This window comes from Myotis myotis, unplaced genomic scaffold (genome assembly GCF_014108235.1).
Source record: "Myotis myotis isolate mMyoMyo1 unplaced genomic scaffold, mMyoMyo1.p scaffold_m19_p_8, whole genome shotgun sequence".
Lineage (NCBI taxonomy): Eukaryota > Metazoa > Chordata > Mammalia > Chiroptera > Vespertilionidae > Myotis > Myotis myotis.
In genome coordinates, this window is record NW_023416390.1 from 48,193,263 (window position 1) to 48,211,945 (window position 18,683).

General features: G+C 41.0%; 1 protein-coding gene across 14 annotated transcripts in view; it reads left to right on the plus strand.

The window, feature by feature from the left end:
* Positions 1–1,050: 1,050 nt before the first annotated feature.
* The window catches only part of ABCB11 (ATP binding cassette subfamily B member 11), a 91,944-nt gene continuing 74,311 nt past the window's right edge, over positions 1,051–18,683 (plus strand). For 11 of the 14 annotated variants that reach the window (XM_036320395.1, XM_036320393.1, XM_036320394.1 and 8 more), the window contains exons 1-5: positions 2,795–2,846; positions 6,743–6,845; positions 8,368–8,389; positions 11,381–11,432; positions 12,240–12,478. In XM_036320395.1, coding sequence (XP_036176288.1) covers positions 6,770–6,845; positions 8,368–8,389; positions 11,381–11,432; positions 12,240–12,478 — 389 coding nt within the window. In that variant the 5' untranslated portion in view covers positions 2,795–2,846; positions 6,743–6,769. Of the gene's footprint in view, positions 1,156–2,794; positions 2,847–6,742; positions 6,846–8,367; positions 8,390–11,380; positions 11,433–12,211; positions 12,479–18,683 lie in introns of those variants that run through there. The other 3 variants (XM_036320392.1, XM_036320396.1, XM_036320399.1) reach the window with 3 other exon arrangements.

Genomic DNA, 18,683 nt, shown 5'->3' on the forward strand with positions numbered 1-18,683 from the left:
CTCTCTGTGCTTCAGTTTCCTCAATAATAGCATCGAATGTCTAGGGCCGTGGTCGGCAAACTGTGGCTTGCGAGTCACATGCGGATCTTTGACCCCTTGAGTGTGGCTCTTCCACAAAATACCACATGCGGGCGTGCACATACAGTGTGATTGAAACTTCGTGGCCCATGCACAGAAGTCGGTATTTTGTGGAAGAGCCACACTCAAGGGGCCAAAGAGCCGCATGTGGCTCGTGAGCTGCAGTTTGCCGGCCACTGGTCTAGGGTTATTGAAACACCTAAATAAGGTAGTACAAATAAAACTTCAACTGAGCCAGGCACCCAACAAGGGCTTGACCACTGTTGACTGTTATTCATCGCAGAAGGCCATAATAAAACATGCTTAGGCAAGGGTTAACTCAGGCAGGAAGAGAGATTAAAAAAAATAAGAGCATTTTGAGAAAATGTAAGGATTAACAAAAAAAAGAACAGGAACAGATATGGGCAACACAAGACCGTTGGATAAGCTATATGTGTTTATTTGACTTACATTTCTGTTCATTTGAACCTTTAAAAAATCATGAATCTACTTACTGGTACACAGGACTGCGTGTGTAGATGAGGTAGGGCTTGAGGTTATTGACTATTCAGGCAGGCAAGGTGCAAGGGTCATCGGAGCAAAGGCTGTTTTAGGTGTTCTTTTAGGTTATCTGTCTCCTGGAAAATCTGGGGACCTGCAACCCAGGGATTTTCCAAGAATAATCTTTCTAAACTGAGGGGGAAAGTTTAAAGATTTTGTTGCTGTTTTGTTTTGCCTTACTATGTTTTTAAATAACCTTTCAAAAATAAGGCTCTATGAAAAGAAGAGTTAGAACTCGCCTCTCTTTCCCAGGCAAATCAGTACTTTCCACAGCCCGTTGATCCCTCCGAGCATTTCCCCAGCACACTCTGTGTTTGGGGTTATTACTTTGAGCGTGTTCAACCTTTTCTCAGATGTCACTGAACTGTGCTTAGGCTGGCCTTCAGGGCATTGACCCTTAAGCAAATAGATAATGTTCTCGAAAAAGTTTGAATTCTGTTGAATGCTTTATAATGAACACTGAAGTTGGAAAAACCCTTTGACTCTCCACAGTGGAGTTCATTGTTTCTTCTGGCTTCCTCAAGTTCACGTTCACAGGTAAGCGACTTACAATTTCTACAGCATTTGAGGCCTATGTTCTGCAAGTTCATTTCCTCTAAAGCTCACTGTGTGGGGCATTGTGTTTTTTATTTACTGAAGGGTGGCCTCTTGTCATGCGATAAATAATATGACTTGCAGAATAATGAATGATTTCATAATATTATATACAATACAGATGACTCCTAATTTGTAGCAATGCTATTTTATGAATCAATTCTCTTGAGAATCTGTGGTGTGAGGGGATGTGTTGTACAAATGGGTGAATAGATTGAATAATCTACCAAAAATGAAAAATGCCAATGAAGTTTCTTAACTTGGCTTTATGAAAGCATAATTCTGTTTGTACTGATAGCCACAAATCCTTACCCCAGAAAGCTGGTGCTGGTTTAATAAAGAACTATACCGACTTACCTTTTTTTTCTCCAACACCATGCTCCTTTCCTCATTCTCCCAGTTTTTAATAATTTAGATACTGAAAAATATGAGCTCTGGGATACCTGGCTAAAGGGGGAAAAGTTGGTTTCTAGAATCTAACTTTAGTTTTTATGGTTCCCTCGCTAGTAGAAATTACATGTTGCTGATGATTTGAATGCATAGATAAAATATCATACACATTTAAGACTGGAATTAAGTGCGGTATTTCTAAATGTTCTGAGGGAGGACTCGCTTTCTAGACATTTTAGAGACACATTAAAATGATTGTACCTTAGTCTCTAAATATTTGGATCTAATCATGATTATTATTAAACTTTTAAAGTATTGACTTATGTATAAGCTCTTGTTTAATAGAGGTTCTTTCTATGTGCAGGTACCCGTCAACCTACCCCCACAAACCCCCTTCAGCTCCAGACTTAGTTACTCCTGGGCTGGCTCTGTAACTCTGTAATGATCTCTGAACCCTCCATCTCCCTGCTGAGGATTAACTGTTTACACACCCCTCCCCCACTTGATTGTAAGCCTCTTGAATAATTTGAGTCCCACCACTAAGAGTAGTGGTGACAAATATTTGCTGATGAATGCTGGGAGTGAATTAGGAAGTAATTTAGGAAAAAAATTTGCCCATTCTGGTTTTAAAAGACACTGAAATTGCTAAAAAATGCCTAAGTTCCACTGTAGGAATCAAGTATTAGAGTGCTATGTTGCTCTGTGAAGGTGAAAGGACTATGCATGGAGAGACCAAGGAGAGCTGGGAGTAACTGCGCAGTTAAATTCCACTTTCTTCAGGAGCTATTCCTTAGTCCTCCATCTCAGCTGTGACTCTGGGGAGGAAGGATGCTTGTGTGTCCCTTGAGGGTCCCTGTGTATTCCTTTCCCCTCTGGGCTATAAGGGGGCAGTGTCTCCCACATTGTTGACACACACCATCATCCCACAACATAAAAGAAAACATTTTTCTTGCTTCTTAGTATAAGTTAATACTTCTTCTCTTCTTTAATGATCCTTGGGAAAAATCAATCCTTTGCTAGGTTTAATGATAACACAGGAGCCCTACCTACATTCCTCAATAGCAGCAGTGAAAGATGTTTTAAAGGCTAGTTATTTATTTATTTGGTTAATCCTCACCAGAGGATATTTTTCTATTGATTTTTAGAGTGGCAGAAATAGAGAAACATCAATGTTAGAGAAACACATCAATTAGTTGCCTCCTGCACAAGCCTGACTGGGTCCAGGGATCGAGCCTGGAACTGAGGTACGTGACCTTGACTAGAATTGAACCTGTGGCCCTTCAGTCCCTGGGCAGACGTTCTATCCCAGTGGTCGGCAAACTGCAGCTCGCGAGCCCCATGCGGCTTTTTGGCACCTTGAGTGTGGCCACAAAGTTTCAATCGCAGTGTACGTGCATGCCCGCACGTGGTATTTTGTGGAAGAGCCACACTCAAGGGGCCGCAGTTTGCCGACCACTGTTCTATCCACTTAGCCAAACCTGCTAGGGCAAGGGCTTTTTAGAAAAATCAAAATTTGTGGCTTCAAAAGTGACTTCTAAATTCAAGAGGAGCAGGAGCAGTTCTGTTTTTCTCTCTGAGCAGCTCAGGGAAGGAGAGTTTGTGGAGCTCAGGGACAGAGGGAACAACTTCATAAGAGTCAGGAGAGTATTCACTGTGTGATGTTGGGGGCAGGGCGGGCCACTCCACTCCTGAGCTGATCCTCTCCCCTAGCTGTCCCTCAGCTCCTCAGTAGCTGTCAGGGTTCCCCCTTACCATGTTGGTCTGGATGTGGAAAATCCTCAGTCTCTTCCTCCTGAATCCAGTCTAGGCAAGACCAACATGTTTTAAAGATAGTATTTGAGAGAAAATGGAATGGGAAGCAGAACAAATCTCTCCCCCGACCCCCCCAAAAAATTCAAAACCCTGAACACTGACAGAGTCAAGAAGCCATCCCCTAAAGTGACAAGAACCTGGGCACCATTGGTTTGGCTGTGTCACATCACACAGCCCGTTTCCTTTGGTGACCTCAGTCACATAGGCCGGGGAGTGATTTGAACTATAATATACTCCGGGCCTTAGTAAATGAGGGGGAGCCGCTGCTTCATCTGGGTGGATTTCTGACCTTCCCAACATGTTCCCTTGTATCTCTCTCTAGTGTGGATTCCCAAGTCTCAAGCCTTATCAGAGGTTTGAATTTTTTTAAAAGAATATATAAATGTGATCAAACCCTTCTTTTGCCTAACAGCCTTTATTAGTTCCCCTTGTCCTTGGGATAGAATCCCAAGTCCTTCATGTTAAGGATTACCAGGTCCCAAGGAAACAACCAGACACATCCTCCAAGGTTACCCCGTCAACTTGCCTCGCTAAGGTAGAAAACTCCTGATGTCTACCAGTAAAGGTCAGAAGACTGTCCTTCAGTGTGGGCTTCTGTGTTGATAGGATTACACATTTTATCAAAGAAATTAAAAACTTCAAGCCTGGATAGTTAAACAGAAGCACACGTAGAACACAGGTTATAGAGTACGTGCCATTTAGCAAAGAGAAACACTGGTGTTGGCATGGACAATTAAGAATTCTTGGGGGATTGCATGATTAGGTGGCTAAAGTTTGCCAATGAGTGCTTAGAAATTTTGATTTCCTGCTTTTAACTCCTATATTCTCAAATTTATTAAAAAATACATTTTCCTGAAAGACCCTGAAATTTGTTCCCAGAGATTTTTAGGAGACTACATAAAAATTCAGAATGAAAAAGAAAGAGCATAGTATCTTATATATTTTTTAACACTGAGTTCTTTTGTGTTGGTTAAAGTGAAATTTTGTTATTATAAATTAGAGGCCTGGTGCACAAAATTCGTGCATTGGTGTGGTCCCTAGGCCTGACAGGCAATTGAAGCGTGAGCATCTGGTGTGGAAGGGTAGGTCTCAGCTGACCTCTGGGCCCTGGACAGCACCTGGGCCCCCAAGCCCTCATGTGCCCTCCTCTGCCTGAGTCATGAGGTGGATCGGAGCTGGGCCTGTCCGGAGGAGGAGACAGCAGGAGATTGGGCGGTTGGCTGCCCCCAATCGGGGCCTGATCAGGGATGGGCCAGCTTGGGGGAGGGGCCACGGGCGATTGGCCGGTGGGCCCTGCCCCCAATTTAGGTGTGGGGTGGCTGATTGGGAGTAGGGAGGCTTTGGGGAGGGGCTGTGGGCAGTGGGGTGGGGGGGCTGATTGCGGTCAGAAGCTGGGGGAGGGGCCATGGGAGGTTGGCCAGCCAGCCCTGCCCCTGATCAGGGTGGGGGCTGATCTGGGGTGGGACCAGGTGGGGGGAGGGACTGCAGGAGGTTGGCTGGCTGGCCCTGCCCCCTATTGGGGTAGGGGGGCAATCAGGGGCGGGCCAGTCAGGGAGAGGGGCTGCAGACCAATCAGGGTGGTGGAAGCCCATCGGGGCCGGGGCTGGCCAGGGGGAAGGGCTGTGGGTGTTTGGCTGGCCTCCCCACCCTCGATTGGGGTGGGAGAGGCCGATCAGGGGTGGGGCCAGTTTGGGGGAGGGGCTGCAGGAGGTTGGCCGCCGGCCCCATCCCCCAATCAGGCCAGTTCACTGGCTGCAGTGGGCATCATAGTGACCGGTTATTCCGGTCATTCCGGCGTTCCGGTTGCTGGCTTTTTATATATATAGATGAAGCAATTCATGTAACATCTAATTTTGGAAACATTGCCTTTTCTGGAAAATATCACAAGCAAGGCCTTGTTTATTCTTTCTAGTAATTTTGTTATCTCATTGCATTTTCCCAAACTTGGTGTCACAAAAATTGCCACTGTCTTTGTGGGTGCATGCAAGCAATTAACATTTTCAGCACAATGCCTTTCAAAAGTCATCATTGCCATTTCTAAACTGGCCAGAGATAAGGCATCTAGCCTCCATTTCTATTGAGCAACAGTCAAATGTTATGCAATGCATGCCTTGTTGCAATGGAGAATATACATCTTTTGAAGGATGGCTCCTTGGTATATCAAAAGGGAACAGTGGCCTTTCAAAGCTCAGAGTGATGCACTGAATGCTGAAAAAGGAAACAAGAAAAGGAAAGAATAGCCACAAATATTCCGTACCTGGCCTGTCATTCTCGGGTGATGCACTTGGAACCAGAGAGGAAGGAGCCTGATTCTGGGGTGCATCAACTGAGAACCATCCTCTCACAATCTGGGACCCCTTGGAGGATGTCAGAGAGCCAGTTTCGGCCTAATTTCCGGAGGCCAGGCTGAGGGACTTTACTGGTGCTTGAATCCGTGCACTGGGCCTCTAGTATATATATATAAAGTCAAAAGTAGGTTTGGAAAAATGTCTATTCAGTTTCTATACCCTCAGTTTCTCTTCTTTTTTGTTCTGTTCAAGCCCTCAAAGGATTGAATGAATGATGCCCATCTACATTGGTGAGGGAGATTTTCTACAGATTCAAATGATAATCTCTTCTGGAAACACCCTCACAGACACACCCAGAAATAATGTTTTATTGGCTATTAGGTATCGCTTACTCCACTTAAATTGACACATAAAATTAACCATCCCATCAACCTCAGGCAAGGTCATTTATTTGCCTGAAGATAAAATGAGAAAAAGCACGCCCACTTCATAATTTTGTCTAAGAACAGGACAAAATAAGGTCACTGTGAAACCCACAAAATACCAAACATCCCTCTCTCTTGCCAAATGAATGACTACCATTTCTTTAACTAACCATAAAATTACTCTGGCGTTCTGACAGCTTCCAATCTGGAGCAAACCCCCACTTCATTGGACTCTCTCCCAAATCATCTAACTAAAGCTCACGCCCTATAATTGGTTATTCCTAACAACACTCTTACTGAGACACCCATAGTCCCCACAATCTGTTCTTTCTCACTACAACAAGTAATAAATCCAGATTCTTCTACTACAGGTGCATTCCTGGTGGTTTTGGCTAAAGGGCATGGTGATGCTATGGGGATAGAAATCCATGCTGTGCATAAATTTTTGTCTGAGACTATTACTTTTTAATAGAAAATAGAGATCACAAAAATCATTGCATTCAGAAAGAAGGAAAATGTAAGCAAACCTAATGTGAAACCTAATGTACAGAATGGCTGAAGGCACATTTGGTACTTTGGTTAAAAAAGAGATCATGCCTCTATTTTGTTTTATAGGGTTACTGGCTGCAGATTGCAATTACCATGTCTGACTCAGTGATTCTTCGCAGTGTCAAGAAATTTGGAGAGGAGAATCATGGTTTTGAGTCAGATGGATCATGTAAGTGGCCCTCTTCTCTCACTGCCTGTTGTACAGCGACAGTTTAGAACAAAAAAGGAGCAAACTAGTGAGTCTTCAAGGGGCAGAGACAAATCATCAGCAGTATTTAGGACTATCACTGAACATGTTTCCCACATACAAATGGGTGGTTCCCCCTAGAATCCATGTAATGGAATGTCTGAAAGTGTTAAGGTAAAGATGCATAAAGTATGGGTGAAGGAAGTATCTATTAACATCTGCTTCCTAGGCAGAGTAGGGTTGTTCTAGCATTGGCTATGATGATTACCTCTATTCATGTATTGTTATAATTAATTATAGCAGTAATTATTCAGTGAGCACTGCTTCCCAAGAGGAACTGCACCAAGACTGTGCTGGAAGAATGGGAAAGGGCTAGTACCTAGCATGTAGTGAGCACAGATGATTCTAAGCAAGTTTTACTGTTTTATCATTTTTTAAGAAATGTGTTTTTATTGATTTCAGAGAGAGGAAGGGAGAGAGAGAGAGAGACAAAAACATCAATGATGAGAATCATTGATCAGCTGCCTCCTGCATGCCCCCTCCTGAGGATTGAGTCCACAACTTGGGCATATGCCCTGACCAGAAATCAAACCATGACCTCCTGGTTCATAGGTGCATGCTCAACCACTGAGCCACGCCGGTCGGGCAAGTCTTATTGTTTTAAACCAATCTTATGACTTTATAAGACAAGAAACTAAGACTTGAATACACTTTTTAAAACTTGGCAAAGATCACATGACTCATAATCCTAACCCAGTTCTGTCTAATTCCCAAACCTAAGATATTAATCTCTATCTATAATATAATTCCAGTTAACTCTTGATTAAATTAAATTAAATTAAATTAAATTAAATTAAATTAAATTAACATGCCAGGAGGATCAGGATGTGCTGCTCCATGGTAATGATTGACATTAGTTAGCACCTTTGGTTCCTTTCCCTATGGTTTCCCTACTCAGACCCTTTTGCTTCCTACCCTCCATCTGTTCTGACCTGTGCTGGGAAAGTAATGTGCAGCTCAATCCCATGGCTTCTACTGGCATGCAGGTGGCAACAGCATTATACAGTCTGGGTAATTTGTGGTGTGAATTCTAAGTGGGTAAATTCTGATGTTTCTAAAGAACCAAATAATAAATAAATATCTTTTTATTTGGTAGTTCAAAAAATCCTATTTTCTTCATCTAGTTTAGAAATGTTGGTCTCTAGTTGATATTCAGAAGATACAAATATTTCATATCCTGAAGAAAAGTCATGCAGAGATGTAATCAAGCCTGCAGTCCTAATCCTGAAAGAACATCTTCGAGATTATATATATATATATATATATATATAGAGAGAGAGAGAGAGAGAGAGAGAGAGAGAGAGAATAAAAAAGGAGAAAAAGCAAATAATCATTTTGCTATGTTACATGAGTAAAAAATAATTTATAGGAATGGTGCTTTTCTAATGATTATGTTGCATATAGTCATTATTAACTGCCTTGTGCATTGTTTTTATTCTGACAGATAACAATGAGAAGAATTCACGGTAAGTGACTATTTCAACAATGCATTTTTTTTCTAGAATAACTTCACAATATTCTTATGATAGGCACAAAGCAGAGGAAATATTTTTAAGTACATTGCACTTCCTATAAAATGGTATAAATAATCCATTATTTTTCTTTTTAAAACATTATTATAATTTGATTTCAAAAGCCTTTTGGAATATCCCTTCTAGACTAGGTCTAAATCTCCCCTGTGTATCCAGGAAAAGCACAAAATTTCCAACCTAAACAGTAGGAAAGGTGTACAAGTATGATTTTGTGAGTACAGGGGAGGTTCCCAAGCCCAAATTCTTCCACAAGCAAATAGCAGATACCTAAAACTTAATTGTTACATATTCCTCTTTAGTTTAAGAGTTTAAATTCTCATATAAAATAAATTTTAGTTAATTATACATTGGCATGATGGTAAAATTAGATGGAGTCTAATTTAGAAGACATTTGGGAGGTGCCAGGCAAGTTTCTGAAATAGAGGTGGTAGGAAGGGAGAGGTTGAAGGTATTTAAGAAATTTTAAGTAAGTAATTCATGGCAGAGGGAGGTGTTGGGTGTGGTAACATTACTTGGACTAGGAGTGGTAGGACTAGCCTGGGCCTAGAAGAACCACACTGGGTGGGAAAGAGATGAAAATGGGTGTGAATGTGCTGAAAACCAATGAGAGAATGACCAGGAAGTTTGAATGAATTCTTTGTTTTCTATTTTTATTTATACATTTTTTTCAGTTTACTCTTTTTAAAATTAAATTTATTGGGATGACCTGGTTAATAGAATTATACAGGTTTCAGGTGCACAATTCCATAACACATCTATTAGTATATACCATACTGTGTGTTCACTACCCCAAGTAAAGTTTTGTCCATCACCATTTATGCCCCCCTATGCCCTCCTTCTCCTTCCTTCATCCCTCTGGCAATCACCACTCTATTGTTGGTGTCTATAAGTTTTTCTCTCTTTCTTTCCCTTTTTTTCTTCTTTGGTTTTTAGAGGAGATGTAATAATGTAGAATGAGAATATAAGAGTGAAAGTTTGATAAAGCTGCTGGGGGGAACAGGAGCAATCTCTAGAGGGATAAAGTACATGAGCTAAGGTTGGAGACCATTCTCATTCATTCATTTCACAAATTTTGAGTGCCTACTAGATGTCAGGCATTAAAATTAGTGCTAAGGTACAGAAAAGAACAAATTGGGCAAAAAATTCTGCCCTTGAGGAGATTTCAACTTACATCTTAGTGAGGGAGATATCATAAACACCGTAAGTAAGTAAAATATGTAGCATGGTAGCTAGTGATAATCTATCAGTTTCTTTCTACAAAGGAAAAAGTAAACATGGAATGGAGTTATGAAATGATGTGGGGGAAAGTTGAAATTTTACCAACTTTGTCCAGAAAAGGCCCCATTGAGAGAGAAGGTAACTTATGAGGGAAGGTCTGAAGGAGGAGAGAGAATTGACCAAGTAGATAAAACCACATTCTGGGGGGAGAAAATTGCAAGTGCAAATGCCCAGAGGAGGAAACAAACTTGGTGTGGACAAAGGTCAGTAAAGAGGCCAGAGGGCTCAGCTGACAAGACCTGGCATGCAATAAGAGGAGACAAGGTCAGAGAACCAGTTGGCCAGACCATGGAGGGCCTTGAATGTTTCACCAAGGACTTGGGATTCTACTCTGAGCTGGAAGGGAAACTCAGGGTAACCAAATGCTAGGCATGGCATGAAATGTTGGTATCAGTTCACATGGTGGAGATCTTGTCTCCAGCCAGCCCAGCAGCCTGGCTTCAGGAGAAGATGGCAAACATGCTGGATGGATGGAGGGATGAAGTTTCCAAGGAGGGTTTTGGGGGAGATGATTGAGGATGATGTTGAGAGTGTGGTTCAGCTGGCAGGCAGTGGGACCTGGGAATGCATGGGGAAGAAGCAAAATCTGTATGAGGTTTAGCAATTAATTAGAAGTAAATGGAGGGTTTAAGGGACTGCATGTCTCACGTGAGATGACAAATAGTTGTGGAAGGGAGAAGGAAGTGAGGAAACAAGATGCCTGGGCTGTCCCAGTATGCGATGGAGTAGAGTAGTTCCTGGTGAAGGCAAGGTCCAGGGTGTATCCATGAATGAATGACTCAGCTGAAGAAGAGTTCCTTGGAGTGAGAAGGTCAAAGATGGGTTAAGTATAACTTTCTGAGAAATAAAATGAATAAGAAATACTAAGGAAATATGATTTAATGGGAAATATGGGAGTTTAAGGGAAACTTTTCATCACATCAACACTATTTAATGTAGTTGTAAAATGTTTTAAGTGCTAGAAGGAAGTTTTAAATCAGGTAATCCAACCACAAGAAAATAGGTCCATACCACATTATCTCACTTATATGTGGAACCTAATGAACAAAATAAACTGACAAACAAAATAGGTCCAGTGGAACAGAATAACAGATTTCAGTGGGAAGAGGGTTGGAGGGAATGGGAAAAAATTAACCAAAGAAGATATATTCATATATGCATAACCCATGGACACAGACAGTATTGTGGGGAAGGCCTGGGGTGGGGTGGGGCTTGTGTGGAGTGGGGCAAAAAAGGGTAGGCGGAGGGGGGGGGGGGAGATGGGGAACATCTGTAATACTGTCAACAATAAAAATAAATACATAAATAAATGTTTAAAAAAAGAAATAGGTCAGGGGTTAAGGCTGAACTCTAATAGTTATTTATTAGTATAAATGAGAGTATGGAATACTTTTTATTTTCTCTCAGTGCCTTCCGAAAAACATTCATGAATCTCTCCTGAACATGAGATATAGCTATACTGAAATCTCTATAAGAGGCAAATCTGAAGAATAAAAGCTTGTTTTTAAGATACCAGGTTTGGGAAGAATTTCTCAACCAGAGGGAGCTTTTTTTCTTGCTAAAAAATGACTCATTGAATCACAACCTAGGGAGAATTTCTCATTATTTGGGAAGGATGGTCTGTAAATCCCTATTTTCTCTCTTCAGGTTACAAAATGAGAAGAAAGGTGACAGCAGTCCAGTTGGCTTCTTTCAATTGGTAATAAGACTGTGCAGACTTATGACATAGGCTTTGTAACTATGAATCGTTCAGACCATGGAGGAAGTGTTAAATCTTTAGTCATATTGGCAGGTTTTTTAACTACAGTGATTACCTTTTCAGTTATAAACGTTGTCTATGTGATAACATGCTGACTAGCAATTAGAAATGTATTACTGATTAAACACACGAATCTTACTCAGTAGATCAGAAAAGTGTCCTGGAAAATAATCACTAAGTTTATAATGATCATTTTAGTAAGAAAAATCATCACAGAAATCATATTGTGCATATTTATTTGTATGACAAGACTTTAGAAATAGTGTAAGTATTTTCTCCAAATTATTCATGGCGGAGGCATTTCTAGGCACAAACAGGTACTCTTCGTTGCCATTATCAGTTCTAGGAGCCAATGCATGTTATTGCTGAATGTCCTGCGTAGTATATCTACATGGCAATGGTATACGTGCCAGTGACTGTTTCCCTCATAAGTTGTGGACAAATAGCTAAGTTGGCTTCTTTCAGTTGGTAATAAGACTAATAAAGTCAGCTCTTGAGATAAAGAAAGTGAATTCAGAGATCAGGAAAGAAATAACATGGACTGACAATGTAAGAGTCTAATGTTTTAGGTAACTGCTATACCCTTCATTTTTATGTAATTAGTGAGAACTCTGTTGTTCAGTATGATGATCCCACAAAATTTGGTGTTGAATACTATTTATCAGAATCTAGTAACTAAAATTAAATAGTCCTCCTACCTCTCCTGCTTTCACCCATAGATGACCTCTGAATCCTTTGTTTTTCAAGTTTCGATTTTCTTCAACGACTGACATTTGGCTGATGTTTGTGGGAGGTTTATGTGCATTTCTCCATGGACTAGCCCATCCAGGCGTGCTACTCATTTTTGGCACCATGACAGATGTTTTTATTGACTACGAAACTGAATTACAAGAACTCCAGATCCCTGGAAAAGCATGTGTAAACAACACCATCGTGTGGACCAACAGCTCCCTCAACCAGAACGTGACAAATGGAATGCCTTGTGGGTAGGCTGCTATTTTTTACTTTTTTGTTCACATCTTAAACTGTAATTCAAAATGTGTAAAGGGAACATATTGACTGAGCTGGAATGGTATCTAATATAGAGTACACAGAAACATAAATTTACCCACATTTCTACAAATTACTCTGCCCTGAGGTTCTCCTATCTTACCAGGTTTTGACATCCTAACAAAAAACATATTTGGAAATTGCCCATTAAATGCATCATCCAAATTTAACCACTTTTCAGTGTATAGGTTTGAGGATGGGGCTACCAATATTTAATACCAAAAGAAAATGGCCCATGGATTTTACTTTAGTTCTATGTCATGTCTTATATACAAGACTTCCTTTCCTTTTTTTCTAGCTCTCGTCCATTCCTTAGCTTCTGTGGCCATGGCTAATGATCCACTAGATCCCCAGCCTTTCCCGTATAATGGGAATTTTATTACTATGCCAGAGGCCTTGGAGTAGGGGGCGCTGGTCTCAGTTAGTAGTTGAATTTCTATGGAAGAGTGGTATGGTGTCATGAACAGAAGGAAGCCATGCAGGGTTAGCCAGAGCTGGCTGTGCTACTACTGTTTTCTTTGTGATAATTCCAATAGCTGCCTGGTAATCAGTGGAGTTAGAGTACACAGGTTGACTCACTGTTTTGGACTTTGTAGCCTGCCTCACGCTGCCTCAGGGACAGAACAAAGTCGTTTGCATATGTGAATCCACATGCTTAGGTTTAAGAACCAAAGGCAGGGCACAACCTCGCTAGGAAGACACTTGGAATGGCTTTCCTAAGTGAATTTATATTTTTTACCTTCATTTAAAAAGCTTTTAACAGGCTTGATTCCAGATTATGAAAAACCCTTTTAAATCACTCTCCATAACATTATCTACTCTTATAGCATTTTATTCATTCACCTATTTAACCAAAAATTTTTGAACACCAACTATGTACCAGAAACTTGTGTAAGCATCAAGGATACAGTGGTTATTTTAAGAGTATGGTTCCTATCTCTGAAACCATCATTAAATCAATGACCATTCAAATAAATATGTAGTTGAAAACTAGTTAGTGCTTGATAGAAAAGTATAGGATAACATACAGTATGCAGAAGTACCCTTTGAAAAATACTAAACCTACTCGTTAGAAATACATTTTCTAATACATATATGTGTGTTTTTTCTAAATTTAGAAGTAAGACTCAGAACGGTTTGTACGAAAGGGTGACTATTTCCAGTGACCATCTTTTAAGTCTTTCATTTACATTGGAGGACAGAGATGAACTGCTTTTTACAGAATGAAATGACTACAAAATGTAAAGTTAATTACTCCCCCTTTTGAAAAAAAAATGCGTTAAGACTTCTTTATAATGTAAATAGACCCAAGTCCTTAATAATCATGAAGATAAATTTTTTTAAGAGAAAATTCCTAAAAGTATATCTTATAATGTTTTAAAATTTGGAAATAACTATTAGAAGGGCCAAAATTGCCCTGGCTGATTTGGCTCAGTGGATAATGTTGGACCTTGAACTGAAGGGTCCCTGGTTCAATTCCATCAAGGGTACATACCTTGGTTGCAGGCTTGATCCCTGACCTCTCTCTGTCAGGGTGGTATGAGAGGCAACCAATTGGTGTGTCTCTCTCACATTGATGTTTCTTTCTGCGTCTCTCCCCCTTCTACTCTCTCTAAAACTTAATGGAAAAATATCCTTGGGTGAGGATTTACAAAAAAAAAAAAAAATCAAAATTAGAGATATATCCATGATACCAAGTGCTCATAAATAGTTATTAGATGAATTAAATAATGAATCTACCTTTATTCTGCATCACCAATGTCCATTAGAAAGGAATTCACTGTGGCCATCCATTACTCAGGCTTTATTCACTATTACTGGGTCATGTACTTCAAGGTGAGCAAATAGTGAAAAGCAAATAGTGGTTTTCAGAAGCTCACTGGCTTTAGGTGAGTCCACATGATACCAAACATGTAAAAAAAATTCATATGATAACTCAGATTGTGCAGACCACACCTTTCTTGGGCCATTTCTTTAGTAGGAACTCCTTTGATGAGTTAAATACTTTAATTGTGCATTATTATGGTCATTGACATTAATACTGTTACACCTCTGAATTACTATGTTTGTTTAGCTTTCATGTAGTAAGATCACTGAGAAAATGCAGTTGGGTGGGACAAAGGAGAAGGGAGAGGACATTTTCCTCCCTCTAAGTTAATATGCCTCCCAAATTATCCAACTCCTTGCAACTTGCTTTCTTGAAAAAGTGTATCATTAAAAGTCCAATTTCTCCACCTATTATAATAGGTCTATCAGTCTTGGACTATACAAGGCGACTCAATGATTTTATCAACATAAGCATGCATGTTTAATAGTAGGAGCTAGTTCTTCTCTTTCATTATATTGGTTTCCACATACCAATTGTAATTTATTGGATGGAATTTATAGGCTAAAGCCTTTCAAATGGCTCTTAGTGAAAAATGCTGAAAAACATTAGGCCTCCTGATTAACTTATTGGTTTTTACACTTTAATTGGATAGAAGTAAACTGCATTTTGATATTTGGACTTCCCTTCTTTCATCTTCTTTCAGTCTTTCACCTTACTGTTTGATTATTCTGAGCAAATAAATTCTGAAAAGCTAATGAAATCATGGAAGTGACATGCCATCATTTCTACCATATTCTGTTGGTCACACAGACCAACCCTAGTACAATTTGAGAGGGCACCACAAAACAGTGTGAATACCAGAAGACAAGAATCATTAGGGGCTTCTTGGAGGCTGATGACCAAAGCCATTGGGAAGTTACTATCCTCAATTGCCCCACATATGGATGCATTAATATAGAAATCTGAGTCTCTATTTTCTCTTGGATTTCAGTCTATTTTCTTAGCAATGTACATGTAACTTATGCATTTAAGCACTCTTTTGAATTTAGACACTTTAAGACCACACACTTAAAAACAGCTTTATTGAGATACAATTCAGATACCATATAATTCACCTGTTTAACATGTACAAATTAGTGTTTTCTAAGGATTTTTTTTGCCTTTCATCTAAATTATGTAACTTGTTGGCATACAGTTGTTCAAAGTATTTGCTTATAATTCTTTTTATTGCTGGAAGACCAGTAGTAATGTCTCTCTTTCATTTCTTTATTTGAATCGTCTCTATTTTTTTCTTGGTCAATCTAGCTGAAGGTTTATTAATTTTGTTTATCTTTGTGAAGATAAACAGCCAGCAGATGAGATAATATCCTATATAATAAAAGCCTAGGTGGCGTCACATGATGTCATCACAAGATGGCTGCCACAAGATGGCTGTCACAAGGTGGCTGTCACAAGGTGGCTGTCACAAGATGGCCAGCAGGGGAGGGCAGTTGGGGGCAACCAGGCTGGCAGGGGAGGGCAGTTGGGGGTGAGATCAGGCCGGCAGGGGAGGGCATTTGGGGGCAACCAGGCCAGCAGGGGAGGGCAGTTGGGAGTGACCAGGCCAGCAGGGGAGGGCAGCTGGGGGTGACCAGGCCTGCAAAGGAGGGCAGTTGGGGACGACCAGGCCAGCAGGGGAGGGCAGTTGGGGGCCATCAGGCCAGCAGGGGAGGGCAGCTGGGAGCGACCAGGCCTGCAAAGGAGGGCAGTTGGGGACGACCAGGCCGGCAGGGGAGGGAAGTTGGGGGCCATCAGGCCAGCAGGTGAGGGTGTTGGGGTGACCAGGACTGTAGGGCAGGGCAGTTGGGAGTGATTGGGCCAGCAAGGGAGGGCAGTTGGGGGCAATCAGGTCGGCAGGGGAGCAGTTAGGCGTCAATCAGGCCAGCAGGGGAGTGGTTAGGGGTGATCAGGCTGGCAGGCAGAAGTGGTTAGGGGCAATCAGGCAGGCAGGCGAACGGTTAGGAGCCAGCAGTCCCAAATTGTGAGAGGGATGTTCCCCGAGGGGTCCCAGATTGGAGAGGGTGCAGGCCAGGCTGAGGGACACACACCCTCACGCACAAATTTTGTGCACCGGGCCTCTAGTAACAAAGATTTAAAAAAACAAACAGAAAAATAATACAGGAAATCAATAAAACAAAGAGCTGTTCCTTTGAAATCAGCAAACCTTTAGCAGGACTGACAAAAAAAAAGGGGGGGAGAAGACACAGTTACCAATATTAAGAATAAAAGATGAGATGGCTACAGATCTTGCAAACATCTTCTAAAGTAGCAGTTCTCAACCTGTGGGTTGTGACCCCTTTGGGGGTCTAACGACCCTTTCACAAGGGTCACCTAAATACATCCTGCCTATCAGATATTTACATTACGATTCATAACAGTAGCAAAATTACAGTTATGAAGTAGCAACGAAAATAATTTTATGGTTGGGGGTCAGCACAACATGAGGTACTGTATTAAAGGGTTGCGGCATTAGGAAGATTGAGAACCACTATTCTAAAGGATAATAAGGAACTACTATAAACAAGTCTACACACTTAAATTTGACAACTTGGAGAAATGGACCCATTGATTGAAAATACAAATTACCACAGTTCATCCAATATGGTATAAATAATTTGAATAGTTCTAACTATTAAGGAAATTGAATTTATAATTTAAAAACTCCAAAAAAGGACCTTCCAGGTCAATACGTTTTCACTGTAAAATTCTATCTATACTTAAATAATAACAACACAATTTTATACATTATTTTCCAGATAAAAGGAAGGAACATATGCCAATTCATTTTATGAAGCTAACTAGGGGACCAGTGCACAAATTCGTGCACCTTGAAAGGAACTGTGGGCCACGAGGCTGCAGTAGGCACAGAGGAGGGTCTTGGCTCAACCTCTGTGTCCCCACCCAGCCACTCCCGCCATGGCCTCCAGCCCCCTGTCTGCCAGCAGCCTTGCTCTTGCTGCTGCTGCTCTCATGCACTGACACTGGCCCTGCTCACACCCTCTGAAGGTGCGGAGCGATTGGGGCCAGTGCCAGCAGCAAGTGTGAGCGGCAGCTACTGCCCCAATCACCCCTCAGGAGCAGGGGGAGGTGGAGAAGCCATCAGGGGCGAACAGGGCCGCCAGCTGCCACTCACTACCGCTGATGGTGCCGAGCGATCAGGGCTGTTGCCGGACACCAGCAGCAGGTGTGAGCAGTGGCTCTAGCACTAGCAGTGGATGGAAGTGGGGCTGGTGCCGGCAGCAGGTGCGAGTGCTGGGTAGGGCCGCAGTGTGCGCGGGAACAAAGAATTTTCAGTAACAACCAGAGGCTTGCCCTGATAACAGCGACCGGTACCCTGTCTTGGTCTGGTGCCCCCTCTCACACCATCCCACTGCAGCTGACACCCGCCATATTCCGCACATGCCCCCTGTTGGTCAGCACACATAATAGCGACTGGTTGTTCGGTTGTTTGATTGTTCCGGTTGTTCTGTTGTTCGGTCTATTTGCATGTTAGGCCTTTTATTATATAGGATATTATACTGATACCCAAACCAGGCAAAAATATTACAAAAAAGAAAACTATACATTACTATACTCTCATGAATACAGATGCCAAATCTTAACAAAATATTAGCAAATAGAATTTGGCAATATACCAAAAAAATTATACACCAGAAGCAAGTGGGCTATATTCTAGAGAAACAAAGCTGGTTCAATATTTGAAAAAACAATCAATGTTATCTACCATGTTAACAGGCTAATAAATAAAACCACATGATCACCTCCATAGATGAGAAAAAGCATTTCAACATCTATTCGTGATGAAAAGAACGAAAGCAAACCCTCCCTTTAAAAAAGTGCATCTACAAAAAATCCAACAGTTAACATTATACTTAATATTGAAAGATTTTACCTCTTTCCTTCCCCCTAAGACTGGAAATAAGGCAAGAATATATGCTCTCACTTCTATTATTTAACATAGTTCTAGCTTGTGCAATAAGGAAGGAAAGAGGTAAAAAAATATATTGATTTAATACTTAATACTACTAAACTGTACATTCAACAATGGTTAAGGTAGAAAATCTTATTGGTTTTTTTTTTTTTTTACTACAATTAAATATTTGAAGATGTAAAGGAAGAATTACAGATATCTTAGTTGGCAGATGACATGATTTTCAACACAGACAATCCCAAAGAATTTACAAAAATCTCCTAGAACCAATAAATGAGTTCAACAAGGTCTTAGAATACAGATAAAATACAAAATTCAATAGTATTTCTATATACTAGCAACA